At 59.1% G+C, this 21233-nt stretch overlaps 2 protein-coding genes across 2 annotated transcripts; both read left to right on the forward strand.

The window, feature by feature from the left end:
- Nucleotides 1-1787: 1787 nt before the first annotated feature.
- On the forward strand, nt 1788-2789 carry BESB_002850 (ribosomal protein RPS21; the record flags this gene model as incomplete). Its single annotated transcript, XM_029359040.1, has 2 exons — nt 1788-1901; nt 2655-2789. The coding sequence occupies 2 exons, from the start codon at nt 1788-1790 to the stop codon at nt 2787-2789; spliced, it is 249 nt and encodes an 82-aa protein (XP_029221953.1).
- Nucleotides 2790-4890: 2101 nt separating this feature from the next.
- BESB_002860 (uncharacterized protein) lies at nt 4891-20367 on the forward strand (the record flags this gene model as incomplete). The annotated part of the gene is made up of 16 exons (XM_029359041.1): nt 4891-5857; nt 6225-6319; nt 7115-7266; nt 7432-7551; nt 8042-8182; nt 8692-8902; nt 9799-10000; nt 10206-11676; nt 14066-15108; nt 15537-15635; nt 16163-16318; nt 16771-17085; nt 17613-18164; nt 18566-18786; nt 19112-19387; nt 19738-20367. 16 exons carry the CDS (start codon nt 4891-4893, stop codon nt 20365-20367), a joined length of 6651 nt encoding a protein of 2216 aa, XP_029221954.1.
- Between the last annotated feature and the right edge of the window lie 866 nt (nt 20368-21233).

The raw sequence follows: 21233 nt of genomic DNA on the forward strand, positions 1-21233 counted from the left end.
AAACCTACGCGGGACGACAGAGGTGGCTAACCCTTCTCCAGGCAAACAAAGAGAGAGCGAAGCAACACAGAGAAAAAACGACGGTGGGGCAGGGCTCCAAAGAAAGAGCGAAAGTCGATACGGTTCTCACGTTACTAGCAGGTCGCTGACTAGGGAGGAGACGAGCACAGGACCAGCGAGACACCGCGGCAGAACGAGGCAGAGCGTACAGACGATCCTCACGGGTGAAAACAAACAAGAAGGCACCTGCCAAGGACGCAGAAGTGTCGTTCGTTAAAGCAAGAAACTGGTAATCTCTCGGCTCTCTGAGGCGAGCTGTAGAGACACTTCAGAACGAGCCCGCCTCTTCGCTCTTCGGTGTGTCCCTTTGTCTTGGCGTATCTCTTTCAAAGAAAAATCTTTGCACACGCCCTCATTTCGTCCAGGATTCCTGGCAAACCGGAAGCAAGCTCGGAACTCCGAGAAGAAACCTCTTTGGTACGTCGAGGCACGCTCCTTCTTCGTCTCGCTAGCGAGCCTAGTTTTCTTTCGATTTCCCGTTGCTGTCTGTCTTGCCCGTCAAGCGCGAGACATCGGAAACTGCACGAAAAAGCGCGAGAGCTCGAAAAATTGCAGACAGGAGGGAGGGCCTGGACCCTGCTTCGGCTTATACGCGGATTTCTTTCTCGCTTTGGGGGCGTCGCGGAGAGCGGGAGAGAGAGATTCGGATGTATCTACACGTGGGCTGCCACGACGGCATACAGAGTGATTGAGGCGAAAGGCAGGGCGAGAAAAAGGACAAATTGGCCACTGAAATTCTTTCTTCTTTGATTTCGCCGTCTTCCTGTTCCTCTTCTCCCTTCTTTTCTGGTAAGCTGGGGACCTCGGCAGGGCATGTCGGCTTCGCCTTCTCAGAAGAGGCACAAGGGAAGTGCCCCACACAGGCAGAAGCCTGTTACTGATTTGCAACGCATTTCCTCGATCACGCGGAGAGTAAATCGACGAGACCCCATACTGATTGTTTTTCTTGCCTCTCTGCAACTGCTGTCCTCTGCGATGCGCCGGTTCGTGATAATCCTACATTTTCTTCTGGGGAGGCGCCTGTATGGAGCCCTCTAACGCTGTCGAGAGAGTTGCCGAATTCTCCACTAGGGGTGCTCTGGGTATTTTCTCGTTTTCGTATCGCGCCCTGCTAGGCTGTATTTTTCCAGTGAGTGTGGAGATTGTGCCTGCGCTGTGTCGCGGAAAACGGGAAGTGTTCCAGCGTGGGTTCCCCTACATGCACTGGGAGCCGTACGGCGCCGCCGTGTGGCTCGGGTGCCTAGTTCGGCGTGCCTTTTTCCGCAGTGTCTATTGACTCGCTTTTTTCCAATGGTTCTCACCATATTTTAGGGCCTCTGCGTGATGCGGGTCCAGGAGCTTCAGCTTGGCTGCTGCGCATGCATGGTTCCGGACCCCGTACCGAAGGAGACGACAGGGATGAGGATGAAACATAAAAATCTTATGCTACACTCCGACGTCTTCGGCGCGTGGTCGCTGCGAGATTCTGCGGAGCCCTTTGTTGCTGATCGTCCCTCGCTCGTCTCGCGACGTTTGCTCCCTCTCCTCGTGATGTCTTCCGTATGGCTGGCTTGCCTCGTCTCCTCCCTCCCGTGGCGCTGTCGGCTCAGTCTGCGGACTCTTTATCGTCCCTCTGCACGTTTCAGAACTCGGCTCTTCTGGCTGGGCATATTCTCCTGCCTCTCGGTCCTATCGTGATTCTCTTTTTCTCTGCTTTGTTTCCAGCACGTCCACAGACTTTCGCCAAAATGCAGAACGACGAAGGAAGAATCGTTGACTTGTACGTCCCTCGCAAGTGCTCCGCGACTGGGCGCCTGATCCCCGCCAAGGAGCACGGTGCTGTCCAGATCAATGTCGGTCAGGTACGTCTGTGGAAAAAGCTTCGAGCGCACTCTTTCTGTGCCGACTTCATCTTTCTCTCCATTTCCTTCTTCCAGCGCTCTGCCGGCTCTGCGAGCTGACCAGAGTTCTGTCTCTGTGCAACGGGCGAACAGCTTCAAGCTTCGGATTTGAAGCCGCGGCGGAAAGGGGTTCTCTGAGTTGATCCAAACGGGCCGAAAAGGGGGAGGGCCGTCTCCGGATTCGGCGCTCTCACTGTCGTGCTTGCGGTTCGGTTGCTGCGTGTCTCGTAAGAGTCCCATGCACGCCCCCTCTCGCTGTGCGTGCCAATTCTTCTTCGGGATGAATCTCTCCATCCTCCTTATCTACCCTTATGATCTCTCGGCGAAGGAGTCACCTCCTCTGCCCGGGAAACTGAATAAATCGAAGTCTGACACGAAGAAGAAGCGCGCATCCTGCAATGGCATCCTCCGCTTGCTGTGCTCTTCTGCGACGTGATCACCGGACGGGGAGGAGGTCTTCCTAACAACAGTTTCTGTTCGATTTTTAATCCTATTCCTGCCTGCGGCCGCCTGTCTCCTAGTCCTAAAGTCGCCGCGGTCGTTGTGTCAGTCTAGCTTCTTAATTCTGGGACTGTGCGGCCTCAGGCGGGCTGGCCTCGATGTGCTGCTGTATGAAAAGCCAATGCCCCCATTTTTTTCGCGTTTTTGCGTCCTGTGATGCTAGAGTCGCATCCTTTTTACGAGGAGCTGTTCGCCTTGCTTTTTTCTTTTCAGGTCGATGAGCAGGGCCGCTACACCGGTGAGTATCACACCTTCGCGATCAGCGGCGCGGTGCGTCAGAGAGGCGAGAGCGACGCGTGCCTCAACCGCCTGATGCACGAGAAAGGATTGCTGACTTTCGCCAAGTAAACGGAGAGAGAGCTGTTTTTGTCTTGTTATATCTCCTCAAGGAAGGACTGCTCCTTCCCACTCCCTGACAGTGAGTCGTCCTCTCTTGAGCGGTGCTCCACGCGGGCGACGGCCGCCGCCGGCGAAAGCAAACCCCGCCTTTTGTGGCGTTTTCTTGCGTGCGTACGTGGCCTGTGTGACCTTCGGGTAGGAGGATGATGAAACAAGGACAAGAGAGTCGTTGCAAACTTTTGCCTGGCTAAACGAGGGACTCGAAAGGCCGCACGCCAACACCTTCGCACCCTGCGCGACGCGCGACCCCGTTGCACAAAACATATCCGCTGCAGCATGTGTCTGAAAGCACCCCACATCTCCGACACGAAACTTCCGCGCCCCCTTTGAAAACCCATACTTCATGCGAATGCCACGAGACTGTAGAGAGTCGTCCCGAGGTTAATCTCTCGAGAATCTGCAAGTGTGTGACCTGCAGATGTTACACGGGATGTCGATGACTCCTAGTGCGGCAACGTAGGCATCGGCTCGCCGTAGCGGTCTCAGCGTACCACGGAGTTTACGCCCGACGCGTAGACTTTGCCGCTGAGGCATGTTTCATGCCCTCCTGGGAGGGGAACTGATGCTTCTTACGCAGCATGCCAAGTCATAGATTCCACAGTGCAACAGTATTTTTAGTACACAACGGCAGCACCTCGAATATAGCAGGTTCGTGTGTCAAAAGCCTCACGCACGTGAGCAGGGTGCCGCAGCGGCGCATTCGCCTCCACGGAACCGTTGTGGACGCAGAAATCCCCTCTGTAACCAGATACCTGTCGGTGCGTGAGGAGAAATATTTCGCTAAGAGACAGGGCCCTCCAAGGCGATATTTGACAACAGCCAGACAAGACAGGCAACTAGGAGTCGTCCCTTGTTTCCTCAATATCCTCAGACTGACTGTCGGTAAGGAGCCCCCGGTGAGCGAACCTGAAGACACAGCGCTTGTTTGGTGCCTGGAACTGTCTCCAGCCAGTCTGCAGACTGCGTCTGTTCCTTACAACACGGAAAAAAAGGGAATGTGAACGCGCTTGTGCCGCCGCGCGCCTCCCCGCCGGCGAGCTGGGCGGGTTCTGCAGCACACTGATCACTTCTGACACGCAAAAGTACGGAAAGGCGACTCACGAATTGGAGAAAGGCCGTCACCAGCGAGGCGATACACAAGCACTTAATCCAGTGGAAATAGGAAGGACTGCGGAGTCTCGTGGACAGGGTGAAGAAGTTAACCTACCACCGGCGCGCTTGTGAGAGACTGTCTTTTCTGCAGAGACACGCAAAGGCGGCCGCGGACGTACTACCTTGCCTTTTTGACGAGCAGCGAGATGGTGGTCATTGTCTCGCTGAAGAATTGTTTGTCGCGACTCGTAGTGGCGATTTTCCTCGATTTGCGTGAAGGCTGTTCATTTTCGCAAACAGCAGCAACAGGCGTCCAGCACGTCTGCGCTGCGCCGTCTTTTCGCGAGACAAGCGAACACCGTCAAGAGTTTTCCTTGTTCCCAATGGAATTTGCGAGAAAATATCTTCATGTGTCCTCTATTTGTTGTCTTCGCTCCCCCATTTCCTCCTGTATCTGGCGGCTTTCTTCTGGTGTAGCCTCAGCTTTTCTTCGCTGCCGCGCAGCTCGTGTCTCCCGCGGCTCAAGACAGAGAAGCGCATGCTGTGACCTGTATGAAGTTTTCTAGCTCCTGTCGCTCTGTATTCAGCCCTCACACCTCTGCGCCTCGCCTGATTCGCGGCTTTGCGGCCTTCACTCCATTCAGAAGCTCGCGAGGCAGCTTCGCGTTTCCCCGGCTTTTATTCTCCACGCACAAGCCGCGCAGGCCCTTCCCGCGCAGAAAGCGACCGCCACCCAGGGCTGCGGACGTGAGGACTCTACCTGGCTTCCGTGGACTGATGCAGCGCTTCATCCCAGCATATCGCACCTCAGGAGAGGCGCTTCAGCTGTGCAGGCGTCAGGCGCGTCGGGGTGACTGAAGAGAGTGGAAAACTCTCACATCTCCACGCGCAGCGCGACAATCGGTATCCCTCGCGCGGCGCCGCGCCGCTCCGGTCTCTGCATCTCTGTTTGACAGAAATGGAGGCGACCAGCGGGCCTATGAGCAGCAGCGAGGACGCGTCCTCTGCTTCTTCGTCTGGCGCCGCTCCTCCGCCTCTCCCCCCTGCATATTCTGTTTCATCTTCAGCTGCATCTTCTCTTTCCTCCGCCCTCACGTCTTCTCGGTCGTCGCCTGCCTCGTCCTCCCTGCGCCCTGCCTCCACTGCACCGCTGTCCCATCCCTCTCGACCCCCGGCAGCCTCCTCTGTCGCTGCGCCATCTTCTTCTTCATCTGCACCTGCTGCGCGGCCGCCTCGCGCCGCGCCTCCTCTCAACAGGCGAGCGAACTCAGAAGGAGCAGGAGTCCCAAGGGAGAAGAGGCCTTGGTGTCAGCTGGCGGAGTCGCCCGCCCCGTCATCGGTTCCTGCTTCCTCTCAACGAAGCGCAGCGGCGTGCGCGGCTGCGTCTGCAGGCGTTTCCACCCGCCGACTTTCCGCTTCGATTCACGTCGCGCCTGAAGCCCCTGCGCTGACGCGGCATGTGCACACACATCGGCGTAGCGACGAGGGCGCCCCTGGGCAGCCTGAGAAACGTGAAAGAATGGGGCTGGGCGGGACGCCAGCGGAGAAGTCGAGAGCGAACCCGAGGGCATCTGATGGCCTGTCTGCGGGAACGGAGAGTCTGCCACAGGATGCACAGCCGCGTTTGAAGGCGGAAGGGGCTTCAGAGCGCCGCACTACGCCGTCCGCCTTTTTCAGACACCTCGGCAGCGCCACGGACTCGAAGCAAAATGGAGCTTCGGCGAAGGAGGGAGACGCGCCCCCGGGGCGAGAGCGGCTAGCCAAGGGCCCTGTGGCGGCGGAGGCATCGCACGGAGAGAGTCCCGAGGATCACGTCTTGAAGGCACTGAAAAACAAATTTGGATACACGGCCTTTCGCGCAGGCCAGGAACAGGCAGTGCGAGCCGTTTTGGAAGGAAACGACGCGCTCGTTGTCATGCCCACAGGTGCGGCGCAGAGGCCCCCAAGCCTCCAAGTATACGTCTGTGTCAGTAGCCGGTCAGGCTGGCTCTACAGACGCCGCCACTGTCCTTCCACTAAAACGCCGTTTTTCTCCGCTTCCGAGTACATATATATGTGTACATACACACCTACATACCTATATGCGTGCATACAGCATACATATATTTATGCACGGATATACGAGTATGCCTGAGGGCAAGTGTCGGGAGCAAGCCCACCGATACATACGTGAGGCTCGTGCGCGGAGCCGCCGGACGCCAAAGCGCGTTTGTCAAGTGTGCAGTCCTCTTGCAATTTCGCGCCGTAGTTCACTCTGTTGAGGCCGCCCACTTCATTTTGTGCTGCGTTCAGGAGGCGGAAAAACTTTGACGTATCTTCTCCCCGGGTTGCTGCTCCCTGGGCTCGTGATCGTCGTCTCGCCGCTTCTGGCGCTGATGGACGACCAAGTGAGCCGCCTTGAAAATCCGACTGTAATCGGACGGTTCTGAAAGAGAAACGAGAGTCTGTCGCGGAAGCGCCGCGCTCCACGACTCCGCGGACGGACGTGCGAGACTTCTCGTGTGCAGAAAGCATCCACGCGTATCGGCGCAAACGACGTATATATATGTATACATTTATATGTATATATCTATATCTCTGTCGAGGTGCTTCCTAGTTTTGCACTCCGCTGGTCTACCACGGATATGCACTTTGCTGTGGCCCCACCCGATTTGACTTGTGTCTTTTTTCGCTATGGCAGCCGTAGTCTTGAACTTTCCAGCGCACACAATAATATGATCTGATTGAGCAGCAGCCGCCGCTGTGTCTGAGGAATCTGCGATACTACAAGCATAGAGCAAAGGCTCGCGAAGGAGGCAGACGCGACTCAGCCTGGGGGGGCTCGCGGGCGCTGTGAGCTGCGCGTCGCGGGGTCGCCGATACAGGGAACGTCTCTGGATGTTTGTTTGGGAAGTAAATGCGTGTCTTTTTGACTCTAGTCTCTACGCAGAACTCGCGTCTTCTGTGATTCGCGGGCGGCGCATGCAGAGAGCGCCGCTGGTCGCGTTTCGGCGAGGGAAGAGACAGGCTGAGCCACACGCAGAGCTCTCTGCGTTGCCGGCTACCGACGGCGACACCCTTTCGGGTCGCGTTGGAGTGCGTGCCTGAGAAGCGCGGCGTGTGTCGCTTCTCACGCGAAAAGCAGATGAGTTGAAGGCGTTCTGCTGGCGTCGCCGTCGCGTTTGCCTTTATCGCTTCTTCAGGTTCGGCGGCTCCGCGAGCGCGGTCTGCCTGCGTTGGCATTTAACTCTCTTCTCTCCGCACGCCTGCGGGCGACGATTCTCGAGGAACTCCCGCGGCACGTCTTCCCCTCCTATGCCGGCGACGCGCTGCCCTCAGAGCATGCGCCTCCTTCGCTGCCTGGCGCCGCGCTTCTCGCGTCGGCCTCTGCTTCTCTTCTCGGCAAGTACAAGTTCCTCTTCGTGACGCCTGAGCAAGTCGCCAGCCCCGCTTTCCAAGGCGTCCTCCGCCGATTGGAGGCGCGCGCCAGAGGCCGGCTGACGCCGCAGGAGCCCACCAGGAGCCTCGGCGGAGGCGCGACCGCGGCCGCGGGAACTGCGGACGCCGGCGTGGCGCTTGTCGCGGTCGACGAGGCGCACTGCATCTCTACGTGGGGTCACGATTTTCGCAAGAGCTACAGGCAAGTTGGCAGTGGCTGGAGTCTCGGAGTCGCGCAAAGCGCAAGTGCAGGAAACAGGAGGAACGCGGAAGAAAGACGGAGGAACTGTCGCAGCCCACAGCGCCACCTGCGTCGCGTTCCTTAGGCTGCTCGTCGCCACCCGTCGAGGCTTCGAAGGGGTCTACGTGTTTGCTGATGATCTCTTCGGCATCGGGGTTCTTGCCGCTTTCTCCCCGTTCCCTTCCCCTGGATACTCGGGTTTCTTGTGATAAGCTCTCCTTCGCTCCCGTCAGTTTCACGAAATTCTTGTCGTGCGCGTGGCGGGTGCGCTCAATTCATCTGTTAATCTTTCTGTCGCGTTCTGTCTGTTGCGCCTCTCCTGCGGCTCCTTCATCGCATAGGGGAGTTCGTTTCTTCTCTCCACTCGCTGCATGCCCATCCCTGTGCTGCGCTAGGGGCTGCAGCTTTCTCAGCCGCATTGGTCTGCTGTTTTGTCATCTTTTTTTTCTAGGAACCTCTCCGTCCTTCGCACAATCTTGCCGCATACGCCCCTTCTCGCCTGCACAGCGACCGCGACGCCTGCCGTCTGCGCCGACATTCAGAGCAGTTTGGAGCTGCGAAATCCCGTCAGAGTCGGGCTTTCCTTTGACAGGTGCGTTCTCCGGTGCCACGAAGACGAACGAGGACGCGTTTTGTCTCTGTTGCCGTCGGCCTGGGGGAGAGGCGATCGACTCCTCTCACTGCCCGTTTTACGTTTGCCCTCGCGCTGACTATCTGCTGCGCATTTCTCAATTCATCTCGGCATCTGTCGGGACGATGCTGGTCACGGCACATCCGCGTGGCTCAACGAGCTGCGGCATTCCGTACCCGGGTAAAGCATTTTTAAATAAAACTCCATTCATATCTCCAGGCTTCTGCTTGGGTTGTGGGTGACTGTCACGCAAGGAAACCTAGGCTCAGCGGATTCCGTCTTTTGCGTTGAAGGCGTCTCACACAGCCCGCACTGGTTTTCGCGCTTCCCGAGCTGGCCGTTGGCGTGCCTGCCGGAGGCGCTAGAGATTGATTTTCTCTCATCCGGTGTCAGGCTGCGAGCGGAGCAGAGGCGCCCTTTCTACATGGAACCACGTTCCCTCGTTGTGAGGCATTTCGGTGGCTCTTTAGGAAGAATATCTTCTACGAAGTGCGCCTGAAAAGTCACCTGGACTCGAACCCCGGCGAGGAGGCCTGGCAGGGGAAGGGACAAGAAGACCCTGGAGGCGCGGCGGAAGACGAAGAGGAATGGGCGCTGGCGGACATGGCCTCGGAGGTCGCCACGAGGCACAAAGGCGAGTGTGGAATAATCTACTGCTTCAAAAAATCCACGTGCGACGACGTACGTCTCGACGTTCTCAGACCGCAGAGAGACCGAGGCTCAGTCTGCGACGGGAAGGCATGTGGTCTATATACTAGAGCGAGGCATCACACTCATCCTGCGGTGGATACATATACCTGGGATGTCTGTATATTAGCGGCACAATGCCAATCAAACATTTGAATTTCGGGTTTTCCCTGTATTCTTAGTTTAGGGTTTAGTAGAGTAGGGAACTCGGGGGTGTGTGAGGCTTCACACCCCCGAGTTCCCTACTCCACGCAGAGCTCCTCCGGCGGCCGCCGGCCGATAGCCTTCCCATAGAGCGCTTCCTTTTCCAGGCGCGCAGAAGGTCGAATATGAGGCCGCACGCGCAGATAAAAAACGTTTGAAGCTTCCGCGCACCGTAGCGAACCGCCTGTCTCCGTCCGCAGTTGGCTTTATGCCTGGTCCCTCCGCAGATTCGCCACCTACAGGTGGCGAATCTGCGCTTTCAATCCTGGAAGCCGGAACTCGGTTTTGCGTGAACGGGAGGCTGCACATGCTCAGGCTCAGTCCCCTACAGGCCACCGAGCCGCGTCCTCTTTCCCGCAGGGTGCGAAGGGTGTCGACGCGTCTCGGACGAGTGCTGTGAATCGTTTCGACTGCGTACATTCATTTTTTCATCATTCGCCTTCAGTATGCTCAGCCCTGCGGCTGACTGTCGAGCACGAGAGTGCACATCACTGCCTGAGGCCGCCCTCTGTCTCGCTCGAATACCAGCATCAGCACGCGTCACCAGCGTGTGTCGTCATTCTGGCTCTCTTCGCCGACTCTGGTCGCCCGCGGGCTACGGGTTTTCACCGGGCGGCGGACGAGGCGAGACGGCAGTGCATTGCAAAGGAGGGTTGTCGAGCCTGTGTGTCTGTTTGTTGCTTCAGGTAGCCGTGGCGTTGCGTTGCAAAGGGATTTCTGCGCGCGCCTACCACGCCGGGCTCTCAGACTCGGTCCGCTGCGACTTGCAGCGGTCGTGGATGAAGGGCGAGACTCTGGTTCTCGTCGCAACCGTGGCCTTCGGCCTGGGAGTCGACAACCCCAACGTGCGGTTTGTGATTCACCACTCGCTCCCGAAGACCATGGAAGGTGAGCGCGGAATGGGCACGACTGCGCGGGGACGCGTCCTCTTGGACACGCCAAGAGTCTCCGCACGTCGAGCTGCGGTTTTCTCCCTTCTCTGCATTTGGCGCGCTCTCGGTGGCCGTTCTGCAGTTCCATCATTTTTGTCATCTTGGCCTTTTCTGGCTTCTCTGAACGCGTTTCGGCGTTGTCTGCTCGCTTTCGTCCGCAGGGTACTACCAGGAGTCGGGGCGCTGCGGACGCGACGGCTTGCCGGCTCACGCGCTGCTGTACTACTCGCGCCGGAACTACGACAGTCTGCGCTACATCATGGACTACACTTTCTCGCAAGTGAAGCTCTACTCGAAGGGCGGCAAGCGGGAGGACGGCGGGGCGCGAGCGAAGCGGCACGAAGGTGGAGGTCAGGCGGACGCCCCAGCGGCAGCGGGTGGATCCGGGAGCGCGCAGGAAGACGCGAAGGCCCGCCTGGAGAGCCTCGAGAGACGCTACCGGAAAGAAATTGCTTCTCTGAAAGCAGTGCGCGCCTACTGCGAGGAAGCGGTGTGTCGCCGCGCATGCATTCTCAAGTTCTTCGGCGAGACTCTCTCGCTGCATGCTGGCGCCGCGTGGCGGCGTCTCCCGAGTAGCGGCGCAGCGAATGCTGATGGTCAGCAGGGCAGCAGGAAGCGCAGCAGAGCCGCAGGGGAGCGTGCAACCAGTTCTGACCAGCCGCACGCGAAAAGAGAGAAAAACGAGAGCTCGCACACAGGAGACCTAGAGACGCCGAGAGCAGATACAGACATGGATTCGCATGAAAAGGGCATCGCCGAGAGAGGTGACGCCAGTTTTCCTTCGCACGTTGGAAAGCGCGCCCGGTGTTCGGCGTCCTCTGAGGGGGGCAGAGACGAGGCTTTGCCGTGTTGCGACCTATGTGAGCGGCGGGAAAAGGCCGACGCCGGCGGGGCGTGTGCATCGTGGCAGACGCCGACAAGCTTCTCAGCCTCTTCGCGCCGCCTCGCGTCGCTGGCGGCCCGCGGGCGCACGCGCGTCACCTCTCGGCGGCCAAGCTGGAGTTTCCAGGGAGGCGGCATGGCGGCTGCCGTCGACGAGGACGCTGGCGGGGCGTTGGCACTGGGCACCTTGGAATTCGAGCGGAACGACTCCTCCGACGGCGACGGCAGCCCGACCGCCTGTGGACGAAGCGCGCGCGCGAGCGTCCGGTCGGTGCGGCCTCTCGCGCGGGACTCTGCCGCCTCAGCGATGACCCGCGACAGAAAAAGCACAGCGGGCGCGACGGGCGGCGGAGGCGCCGCGCGGCGAGGCCGCGTGGTCTACCACACAGCTGCAGTGCGGAGGGCGCGGCCGCTGGGGGCGGCGTCCAAGAGCGAGCGGGTGTCTGAGGCCGTGCGGGCGAAGGGCCTCCGCGCGGTGATGCAGGAGCTGGAGCGGCAAGAAGAGCTGGCGGAGGAAGCAGAGGCGAAGGCGGGGAAGCCCTCGCGAAGTGCGTTCCTTCGCGAGCGTTTAGCAGCCGACACGCGCCCGGCCGCCGCACCCCTTGGCGCCGTGCCGCGCGGCAGTCTGCAGCACCGGGCGCCCTCGTTTGTGAAGGCCTCCGCGCTGTCGCAGAGTCGGTCCGCAAACGTGCCGGCGGGGGGTCTCGCAGCGCCGAGGCTGCAATCGGGCCTAGCCCGCCCGCGGGGAACGTGAGACCTGCCACGATGCGGCGAGCGAGAGTAGCGAGGCGGTCGCCCCCGAGCAGAACAGAGGCCGCAGAAGGAGAGGGAGGAAACACGGAGCCTTCTGTTCCAGCTAGCGACGTGGTTCGTGGGAGAGCCCACGATCGCAGCACGAAACACCGCGGCGGCGGGCTGGGCGCAGTCGTTGTCGACTCCGAGGATCACGATTCAGCACCTAAGATATAAAAACGACACAAAAATGGGGGGGTCGCAGCGCCTTACCAACTAGCGTTGTCAGGGCGGTTAGCCGGCTGACCGAGCTAAGCACTGGAGGGCTGCAAAGGTAGAAAACTGTTTATTTGAAGGAACTGCTCGCAAACGCAGCGTCTTGCCGGAGATGCATGTGGATGTTTGGCCCGTAGTGTTTGGCACTGCCCGCACAGAACGGCTGTTTCCGATGCACTTTCTACTTGGCTCAATTCGTGTACTTTCTGCCTGACAGTTAGCGAATCATTGATCTTCAGTTCGCACACAAATTGGCACGATTGCATGTTGTGCGAGCTGTCAACTTCCATGTGTACGTCGCCTGTGTAAAAGCTTTGAAGTATAGTTATACTGAATGCTGGAGTACAGGTGGTCCGACGGTGAGACCCTGAGCACCTTGACATCCCTGAAGTGACTGTGTGCGCTGGACAGAGGTAACTTTGAGTGGATGGCTCAGTCAGCAACATGAGGCCTCGCGGTTAACAGAAACGACCTGTGTGCTGGGACGTAACTCGAATTTCCGTCCTAGCTGTCGACAGAGAAGTCGAGCTGCTGCTTGCGAATGGCTTCATGGAGCCGTCGCTTCTCCTAAAGAACAGGTCGTTTTGAAGGGCGAAGCTCAGTACCGCATGTCGAGAGCCTCGAGTGGCGACGTCCACAGGCTTCCTTCATGTTAAGTGCATTAGCAAAGCATAGTTGATATTTGAAAAACCAACATTTGTATACAAGCTGTACGAATATCATGACATTCACTTTGGTAGTCGCCTTCTTGGTGGTAGTCTGTACGGAATACACGGATCGGACTCTTGTTGGGCGACTACCAAAGTGAATGTCATGATATTCGTACAGCTTGTATACAAATGTTGGTTTTTCAAATATACGCTGGATACCACTATACTTAATGCACTTAACATGATGGTCATGAAAAGGAACTTCGTTTCTACACGCCTCTGAGTCGCCGGCGTTCCCCCAATGGCACTCTGGCGGTGTCTACTCAGTCGAACCAGAACGCGGATTTGTGCTCCGAACTGGCGAGCGAACCTGCATCGATAGCTGCCGGCGGTGTCTGCAAATTCCCCTAAGGGGGGCGGGCAGCGTGTAGGTGAGAGAGCCTCCTGCCAGCTGGAGGCCCGTCGCTTGGTCGGAACTGAGTTTTTTTTACCATGCCTTGCGCACCCCCCGTCGACGTGCTTTGAAAAAAAGCTCGTCGCGATCTGTCACGCAGTGTTGCACACCGCAGCAGGAACGACAGTTGCTCGCGGTCGTCCGCCCGCAATCCCCGCAAAGTAGACGCGTGGCGTCCTGTGGCGAAATTTTGCAGAAAATGCCCGCCACATGGCGTCCAGGCGAGTTTTGCAGCTCCAGAGCACACTCAGAGGCCCACGATTTGGAAGTATCCCGTGAGTCCGCAGGCAATTAGCAGGAGACAAGTCGAGGTTGCGAGGCAAAGCAGACACGGCAGCGCGCGGCGCCCTTTGCGGGGGTTGGGTAGTGCGCTCGGAGGAGGGACGCTGGCGACGGCACTGGATACGAAAGGCCAGCGTTGCCTCGGGAAGAAAGCTCCTCTGCCACGGGCTGACAACGGGACATACAGTCCAGCTTCCAAGTCTGTTCACTGATCGGAATCAGCGAAAAGTGAATTCACCCAGCCGACCCAACCCGCCTGGCAGCTGAGGGTGTGCGCCGTCTGTCTCCGTGTCTCATACATCCAACGCCGTGATGTTTCGAGGTTTCCAGGCGACGACGGGAGTCTTGCGGCGTGCCAAAGCACAGAGGTATTGCAGTCTGCGCCTGTGCCAGTATTAAGTACGTTTCGTTCCCCAGTTCTGTTGTGGTTCACAAACGTGTCTTCGCGCTCCAGTAGACACTGCCGCCGAGGGCCTCCCGTGCGTCGATCGCGGTCGCCGGCAGGTCACGTGCTGTCTTACGCACTGGCGTCTGGGCCAGAAACAGCCTAGAATAGGAACGGTGAGCGGATTTCTTTCCGCTAGCCAGACTTCCGCGTGTGTTTCGCGGTGACTGACTCACACTCATGCACCCCGCGCTCCGCCGGTCCTGAGGGCGAGCAACCCCCTCCTCAAAGTCTCCTTTGTGTGGAGCGGCCGGCGTGCTCGTCCCTCTCGTCGTCACTGTTCTCTTCTGTTTGTCTCAGCGTCTCTTTTGGAGCAGCCACCGCCAGCGCGGTGAACTCCGGCGTTTGCCCACATGACTGCTCGCAGCGGCGGGAGTCCTCCACACTCTCGCGCCTCCAGACGTGCTGCGCGAGCCTCGTCCCGACACGTTTCAGAGCACCCGGCCGAAGCAAGTGCCACTGGCTGCCAACCTCGCTCTGCAAGCCCCAGCCACCACGCCCCGCCTGGTACGGATTCCCCCCTTTTTTTTTCGCTGGTGATTCCGCGCCGTCCGGAGAGGACGACGCCTACCTCGCTGTAGCGACTCCGCCGCAGACTGGCGTCGCCTCGGCGCAGAGTTCTTCGCCCGAATCGGACTGTGCGGCAGACGCAAGCGTCAGCGCCGTCCACAGGGCCCCGCTAGGCAGATTGCTGGGCTCGCAAAACTCAGACGACGCCTTCAAACCAATCCGCGCAGGGTCTTCCTACACGTACGCGCGTGAATCCGAGACGAACGCGCCCTACCGCGTGAGAACTAGTCTCTCCACGCTAGTCGCTCTCGCTCCGCCCTCCATTCCTCCGCCCTTCATCACCCCCAGCATGCCGGCTCACTCCAACCGGGCTTCGCCGCCGCCCTCAGGCCCCGCGCCCGACGCGGCGGGCGCGCTCCCGAGGTCGGACTCCTCCTCCTCTTCTCCGCGCGAGCCTCAGCATCGCCACCAGTCTGCGTCAGGCTACCCGAGTCAGTCGTCAGTCTCCAGCCCTTCAGATCCACGTCAGCCTCACCAGAGCTGGGCGTCCGGCTCCGCCCTCCCCGGGCAGCAATCCGGCAGTCTGCCGCACGACTGCGTTGGGGCGGGGAGAAAACGAGGCAAATTGCGGGCAGTCGTGCTGATTTTGATCGGCGTCTGCATCGGCTTGGCTGTCTGGCCTATGTTCGTCTCCTTCCTCACGTTCCGGCTCCTGCACTCGTTCCACGAAGGCGACAGCACGGACCTGGATGCCACCGACTTCGACGGTGGGGCGGAGGACGACGGCGCCCGACCGCCAGACGGCAGCTTCGGCAGCCACATGCGAAACAACAGTGAGTGCAGCCCTTGCTCTGCCCCAGCCCGCATGAACGGCTTCAGAACCTTGCTTGGATGGCATCTCCAGAGTTCCGTGTTGCCCTCGAGCTCTCTGAGTTCTTTTCCGGGGGCGTGGAGGGGTTTCCGGCTGCGATTTCGGCCTCCATGGAGCCGCATCTGCGCAGGAAGACTCTCAAAGGGATTGAGGTTTCATGTGGAATGCCGCGCGATGTCAGGATGCGCGGGTGTGTAGGATGTCCCACATCGAATGAGGTGCTCGTTTGCGTGGCTTCATGGCTGGACGAGGTCCGCTGGGCACAGTATCGAACCCTAATCCTTTCCAGGAAGGACTCGCGAACAGCCTCCTCCACGGGGACGATCGAGTTCTAGGGCGCCTAGAAACAGATGGCTTTTGTGTCTGTTTCCATGTGCTGTCCACGCGCAGCGACCGACACCTCTGCGGGCGCGCCCAATGCGGCATCGGACGCCGCCATCGTTCCGAGGCCGCCCACTTTCCCGCCGCTCAGCTTCAACGACTTGGCAGGTGAGTGCGAGGCATGTAAGGCATGCCTTCACCCCGGCTGCGTGGATCAGGGGAGTTCGATTCGTGTTGGCTGCTTTTTGATCGGAACCCATTCCGCACCTGCATGTGAGTCGGTTCCTCGAGGATAGCAGCCTTCTTCCAGGGGAGGTCCCCTGCCGGAGTGGCGCGTCCACTGTTTGTGCAGTGTGGTTCATCTTGTATCGCAGAAGGAGGAAACAGGCAGGCGAAGGGGCTGCCTCGAGAGGAGTTCAGAACGACGATGCTCGGGGCTTACGTCATATTCGTAGGCTGGGTATCGTGGAAAGGCTTAATCGCGCGTGGCAGTGAACATACGCATGGATGCATGTGTGCGAGCGTCTAAACATGTACATATGTTTGGTCGCACATGTGCATGTGTGCACTACTGCGGCGTGGAATTCGGGAGAGGAAGTCAGCTTGTCTGCGCGAAGATGCAAAGTGTTGCGTGGTTTGAGAGATTCGCCATGATGGTCACCCGTGATTGCGCCTTTATGTGTCTCGCGACGCAGGGTTAACGGAGGCGAAGACCGAGCTTCAGGAAGTCGTGCAGTTCCTGCGCGATCCATCCAAGTTTGAGCGTCTCGGCGCGCGCCTGCCGAAGGGCGTGCTGCTCGTGGGGCCGCCGGGCACCGGAAAAACTGCCCTGGCTAGAGCTGTCGCCACTGGTGAGCAGAGGAGGGAGACGACTGGGTTGAGGGCCCTCTGCTGGATGGATGAGGCCCCAGATCAAGCGGAAAAAGCATTCAACGCAGCACGGAGTGAATCCACGGTTTGAACCTTCGGGGTGTCGGCCGTTCGCGGCATCACTGCAGCGACGCGGCTGTTTGCATCAGTTGGAGACGCGGACGTCCTCCCCGAGAGAACAGGAAGAGGAGGCGGAGGCCAGCGCGAGTGTTTTGTAAGGTGAACGCGTGTGCTCGACTTGCTGCCGCTACGCACCCGCGGCCCCCCACCCTCTGTAGTGCGTTGCACGCGCCGTATCGCACTGTTGTCATTCAAGTGCCTCAGTCCAGCGAGCGCAGTCTGGGGAGGCCAACACGCGTTTTCATCGCACGCAGGCGTTTTTTCCGCGATTAAGTTTCGTGTGGACTCTGCGCTGTCGTGCTCGCTGCGGCAGAGGCTGGCGTGCCGTACTTCTACGCGTCGGGTTCGGAGTTTGTGGAGATCTACGTGGGACAGGGCGCGCGGCGCGTCCGCGGCCTCTTCTCGTACGCGCGGAGTCACTCGCCGTGCATTATTTTCCTCGACGAGCTTGACGCCGTTGGCGGGCGCCGGCAGGCCTCTGCAGGCCCCGGTGCCGGCAACCGCGAGCACGACCAGACGCTGAATCAGCTGCTGGTGGAAATGGACGGCTTCAACCAGACGAACCGCATCATCGTCCTCGCGGCCACGAACCGCGTCGACACGCTCGACCCCGCTCTCCTCAGGCCAGGTACGCGAGGGAGCCCAAACTCTCCGCAGCTTCGCGTGTCACCCCGTGGTCGCTTGAATGCGCCATGGAACCTGGTCGCACCCATATATATATATATATATATATATATATATATATATATATATATATATAAGCGTATGCATGTGTGTAGTGTATATGCGTATGTATGTAATAACATGAATGTCTGAATGAGTGAATATACGCACGCAGGTATGTATGTAGTATATATATGTGTATATATGTATGCGTAGGGAGTGCCTTGTCCGAGAAGTTATGTCTTCTGATGCGTGCTGAGTATTTGCAACGCACTTCTTGTAGATGCTCCGGTGCTGCGTTCTGCCGTTGCTGGGTGTCTTCTTTTCGATGCGTCTCGCCAATACGGGGCTGGAATGAGGGCGATTCACGACCACTATGCGCCACAGTTTAGGCCGCATGCGCGTTCAGTGAGGTTTTCTCCTCTGCTTCCCATCGGGGAGCCTGAAGCCCATCCCGGCGTCTGCGTCTTTCTGGTGCATGCGTTTTCGCAGGGCGCTTCGACCGCGTCGTATATGTATCCCTGCCGGACGTTGCGGCGCGCGAGCTGATTTTGCAGAAGTACCTTCAGCGGGTGCCTGTGGTGCCTCCCGAGGAGACGCTGGACGGCCAGGCGCTCAAGAGCTCCTCGGGGGGCTTGAATCAGGGCGACTCGAAGCAGAAAGACGGAACGGGAGAGGTGGAAACGACTGCCGCCACCTCGTCTTTGCCGCGTCCGCGCCCGCCCGTCGACCAGCGGAACGAGCTGGAGAAACCGGGCGCCGACGAGCCGCAGCAAGGAAACAAAAACCGCGCACCGCCGCCGCAAACCAGCCGCGACCAGGCTGCACTCAGAAGAGAAAGAGAGCGGGTGTTTCATTCAGAACGGACGGCAGGCCCTGCGAAGGAGTCTGGGCAGTGGTACGAAGTACCAGAAAAGAAGCAACCCATTCTCACGCAGGTTCACAAAGACCTGGCCAAACACATGGCAAAAATCACGCCTGGATTCTCAGGAGCTGAACTGGAAAACCTCGTCAACGAGGCTGCTCTCCTTGCCGCGCGAGCAAGTAAGCCGTGCAGTGCGTTGTGCATACGACATGTGTCAGCCCCCGGCTGCTCGTCGACGGGCTCGGTTGTGTTGCGTGTGTGCATGGAGCCATACATGCGCATGCGGAGTTTTAAGCATGTACGGGTCGCGCGTCCGCGGTGCGATTAAGTCTCACAAGTCTTCATTTGGCTTCACTCATTTCGGCCGCGGTGCTTTGTCCGTCTGTGCTTCTCGCCTCTTCTGGGGTATGTGCCTCTTGGCATGTCGCGGAGCCTTCTTGTCTGTAGTCTCCTTTGCTGTGGTGCCCTTTTCTCCCGGCACCATGGCGTTCCACATGAGGCCGCGAAAGAGGCGAGTAGTCTCGCGCGGATGCGGTTTTACGGACGGCGATTCCTCTCTCTGTTTCTGGCCTATTTCCAGACAAGGAGATCGTCACTCTGCAAGAGCTGCAGGAGGCGAGAGACAAAGTGACGATGGGGCCTGCGCGGAAGACGCGCGTGATGTCGCCGTATCAGAGGCAGTTGACAGCCTACCACGAAGCCGGTCACGCCATCATCGCCTTCTACCTCCAGCCCTACGCGGACCCGATTCACAAGGCGACCATCGTCTCGAGGGGCTCCGCTCTGGGGTTCGTGGAGCAGGTAGGGAGAGTTGGCAGTCTCCCGCTTTCGCGGAGAGGGAAAAGTTTAGTCCTGGGAGATGTCTCGCCTTTGTGCCAGGCGTTTCTCGGCCGCCCGCGGGCCTGCAGGGGGTTGCGATCTATGACTCGTGGCTGGTGACTCTGACAAGAACTGAGACAGGAGAAGTGGGTGGACGGGAGGAGTGGGGAAGAACGCCGCTGGAAAGGGGCAGGTATTTGCGGCGAGGGCGGCTCTCGGCTGGTAGGCGTGTTGTCGACTGACACGACATGCACGCCTCGGCGTGCATGTTGTCGCATTCTTGTCGTGTCTCATCGGCGTTGGACAGGTTCCGCTAGAAGATCGCTACGGCCACGGGATGGCGCAGCTGGAGGCGCGACTGTGTGTCTGCATGGGCGGTCGCGTGGCGGAGCGTCTGGTTTTTGGGCGAGACGCACTGAGCAACGGCGCGAGCAGCGACATCGAAACGGCGACCCGTATGGCGTATGTGATGGTGACGGAGTGGGGCATGAGTGAGAAGCTCGGGCCTCTCAGCTACAAGGTCCATGGCCGCAGTCGGCGCGCCTTCATCAGCAGCGAAACTGCCAGCGTCGTAGAGGAGGAGGTATGCGTCTCAAGGGACCGCGCGCGGGGGGGACGACACGGGGAGGGATGCAGCGATTCAATTCTGAGGCATTCTCTCCCGCGCGCGATGGCGATCCCTCGTTCGGCGGGCTACGGCCCTCGGTTTTCGGATGTGAAGGCATCGGAGCCGTAGGCGCGTGTCTGATGTACTATCTTATAACGAAATCGTGTAAGATGATTGGATACTTCATGCCATCAACTCTGTTAATTGGCTGCTGCCTTCTTCCCGCCAGCGGTGTGGGCCGACAGCCACGTCTCCACGGCCTCAAGGCTGCCTTGAACTAGTTCACCGTGCTTCATCGCTTCGAATGCGCTGTTTTGTGTCATTAGGTTAAGCAGCTGGTCACGACCGCTGAGCGTAAGGCGGAGAAGTTGCTCCGCAAGCACCGCAAGCAGCTGCGCGAAGTCGCATTGCAGCTCCTAGAGAAGGAGACGCTCTCTGGAGAGGAGATTTCGGATATCCTCGATCCGTCGGGATCGTATCGCAAGAAGGTCGAGAAGCTGCGCATCCGCATGCAGCAGGGGGAGCAGCCGAGCTTTTTGCAGCGCCTCATCGTCCAGCTCAAGCGGGGCTTCCAGTGGCTGATTTTGCCTCGCGATCAGTCTGAGTTTGCCGCGAGTGTCGAGGCAGACAAGCGCCAGGAGGCGCAAGAAGAGGCGGAAGAAGGAAAGAGCCAGAGTGCGTCGGCAGGGAAGCCGAAGGATGAAGACGACAACGAGCCCGACGCCGGTCGACCGCAGGCGCCTGCACCGCCGCGGAAGAGGGAGGAATCCGAAAACAAGGATGCGAAGCAAAGCGAGGACCGAAACGCCAAATATCAGTCGGCGGGCGCACCATTTGCACCTGCCGATTCTGCATTCATGAGGAGCGACGCAGCTCTCAAGGAGGGGAAGCCTTCAGCCTACAAATGGCATGGAGCCCAAATGCCCGCGGAAAAAACGCTCCGCCGCCGCATCTGAAGAGGGATCCGACCCTAAATGCCAGCGAGGCAGTTCGGACCAGCACTGCCGCCGTTCCTCGGCGGGCAAAACTCCGGGGGAGGCCTTTTTTTCTGCTCTGGAGAACTTTCGTGACCCCACAGATGAGCTGAGGTGGCGGCTTTTCTCGCCCACAACAGGCAAAGTGCATCTCGCCTCCCCGCATGGCTCGAGCGAACTTCGCTTCGGTGAGACAAATAGTGAGGTGTCTCCGAAGGAAGGAGCGTCGGGACATGAATGGGGACACGTGACTTCGCGGCCAGTTCAGCCGCATGCAACGCTGGTCGCTGAACGAGAGCGGGAAGGCGCTCAGGGAAGCGAGGCTCAGGCAGGTGAAGGGCAATCGTGGAGTCGTGAGGACGCGAGGCAACACGTGAAGGAGGATATGCAGAACTTCGCCTATCAGCTCCAGGATCAACGGAGCTGCTCGGACGCGGACGGAAAGAGCTGCTCCGAAGCGAAGACGTATGATCCGTCTCGGCGGGTGAAAAGAGTGCAGCAACAGTGGCAGTTGACGCCCTGGGGCCTGGGCCTCTCTACTGTGACGCGAGAAGAATAGAATATCTGAAGAACCCGTAGATGTTTGAAACTCGGGAACTCACTGATAGGCATGGCAGGCACAGCGGACACTCGTGAAAGGCTTCCGGTTGTTAGTCTACTGGCCAAGGAGAAGTGTGCTTGTTGCCACGCGTGCAGTTTTCCCGCGACAAAGAAGGGGCGCGCCTCGCATACGGATGAGCAGACAAGAGGGGCTAAAGAGGCCGTGCGATGGCCAGATCCAGTTGCCTGCAATGTGCTGAGGAGCCGGAGCATTCTTTCTCAGCGAAATGTGTCGTTCGCCGAGTGAA

This window comes from Besnoitia besnoiti, chromosome I (assembly GCF_002563875.1).
Source record: "Besnoitia besnoiti strain Bb-Ger1 chromosome I, whole genome shotgun sequence".
Taxonomy (NCBI): domain Eukaryota; phylum Apicomplexa; class Conoidasida; order Eucoccidiorida; family Sarcocystidae; genus Besnoitia; species Besnoitia besnoiti.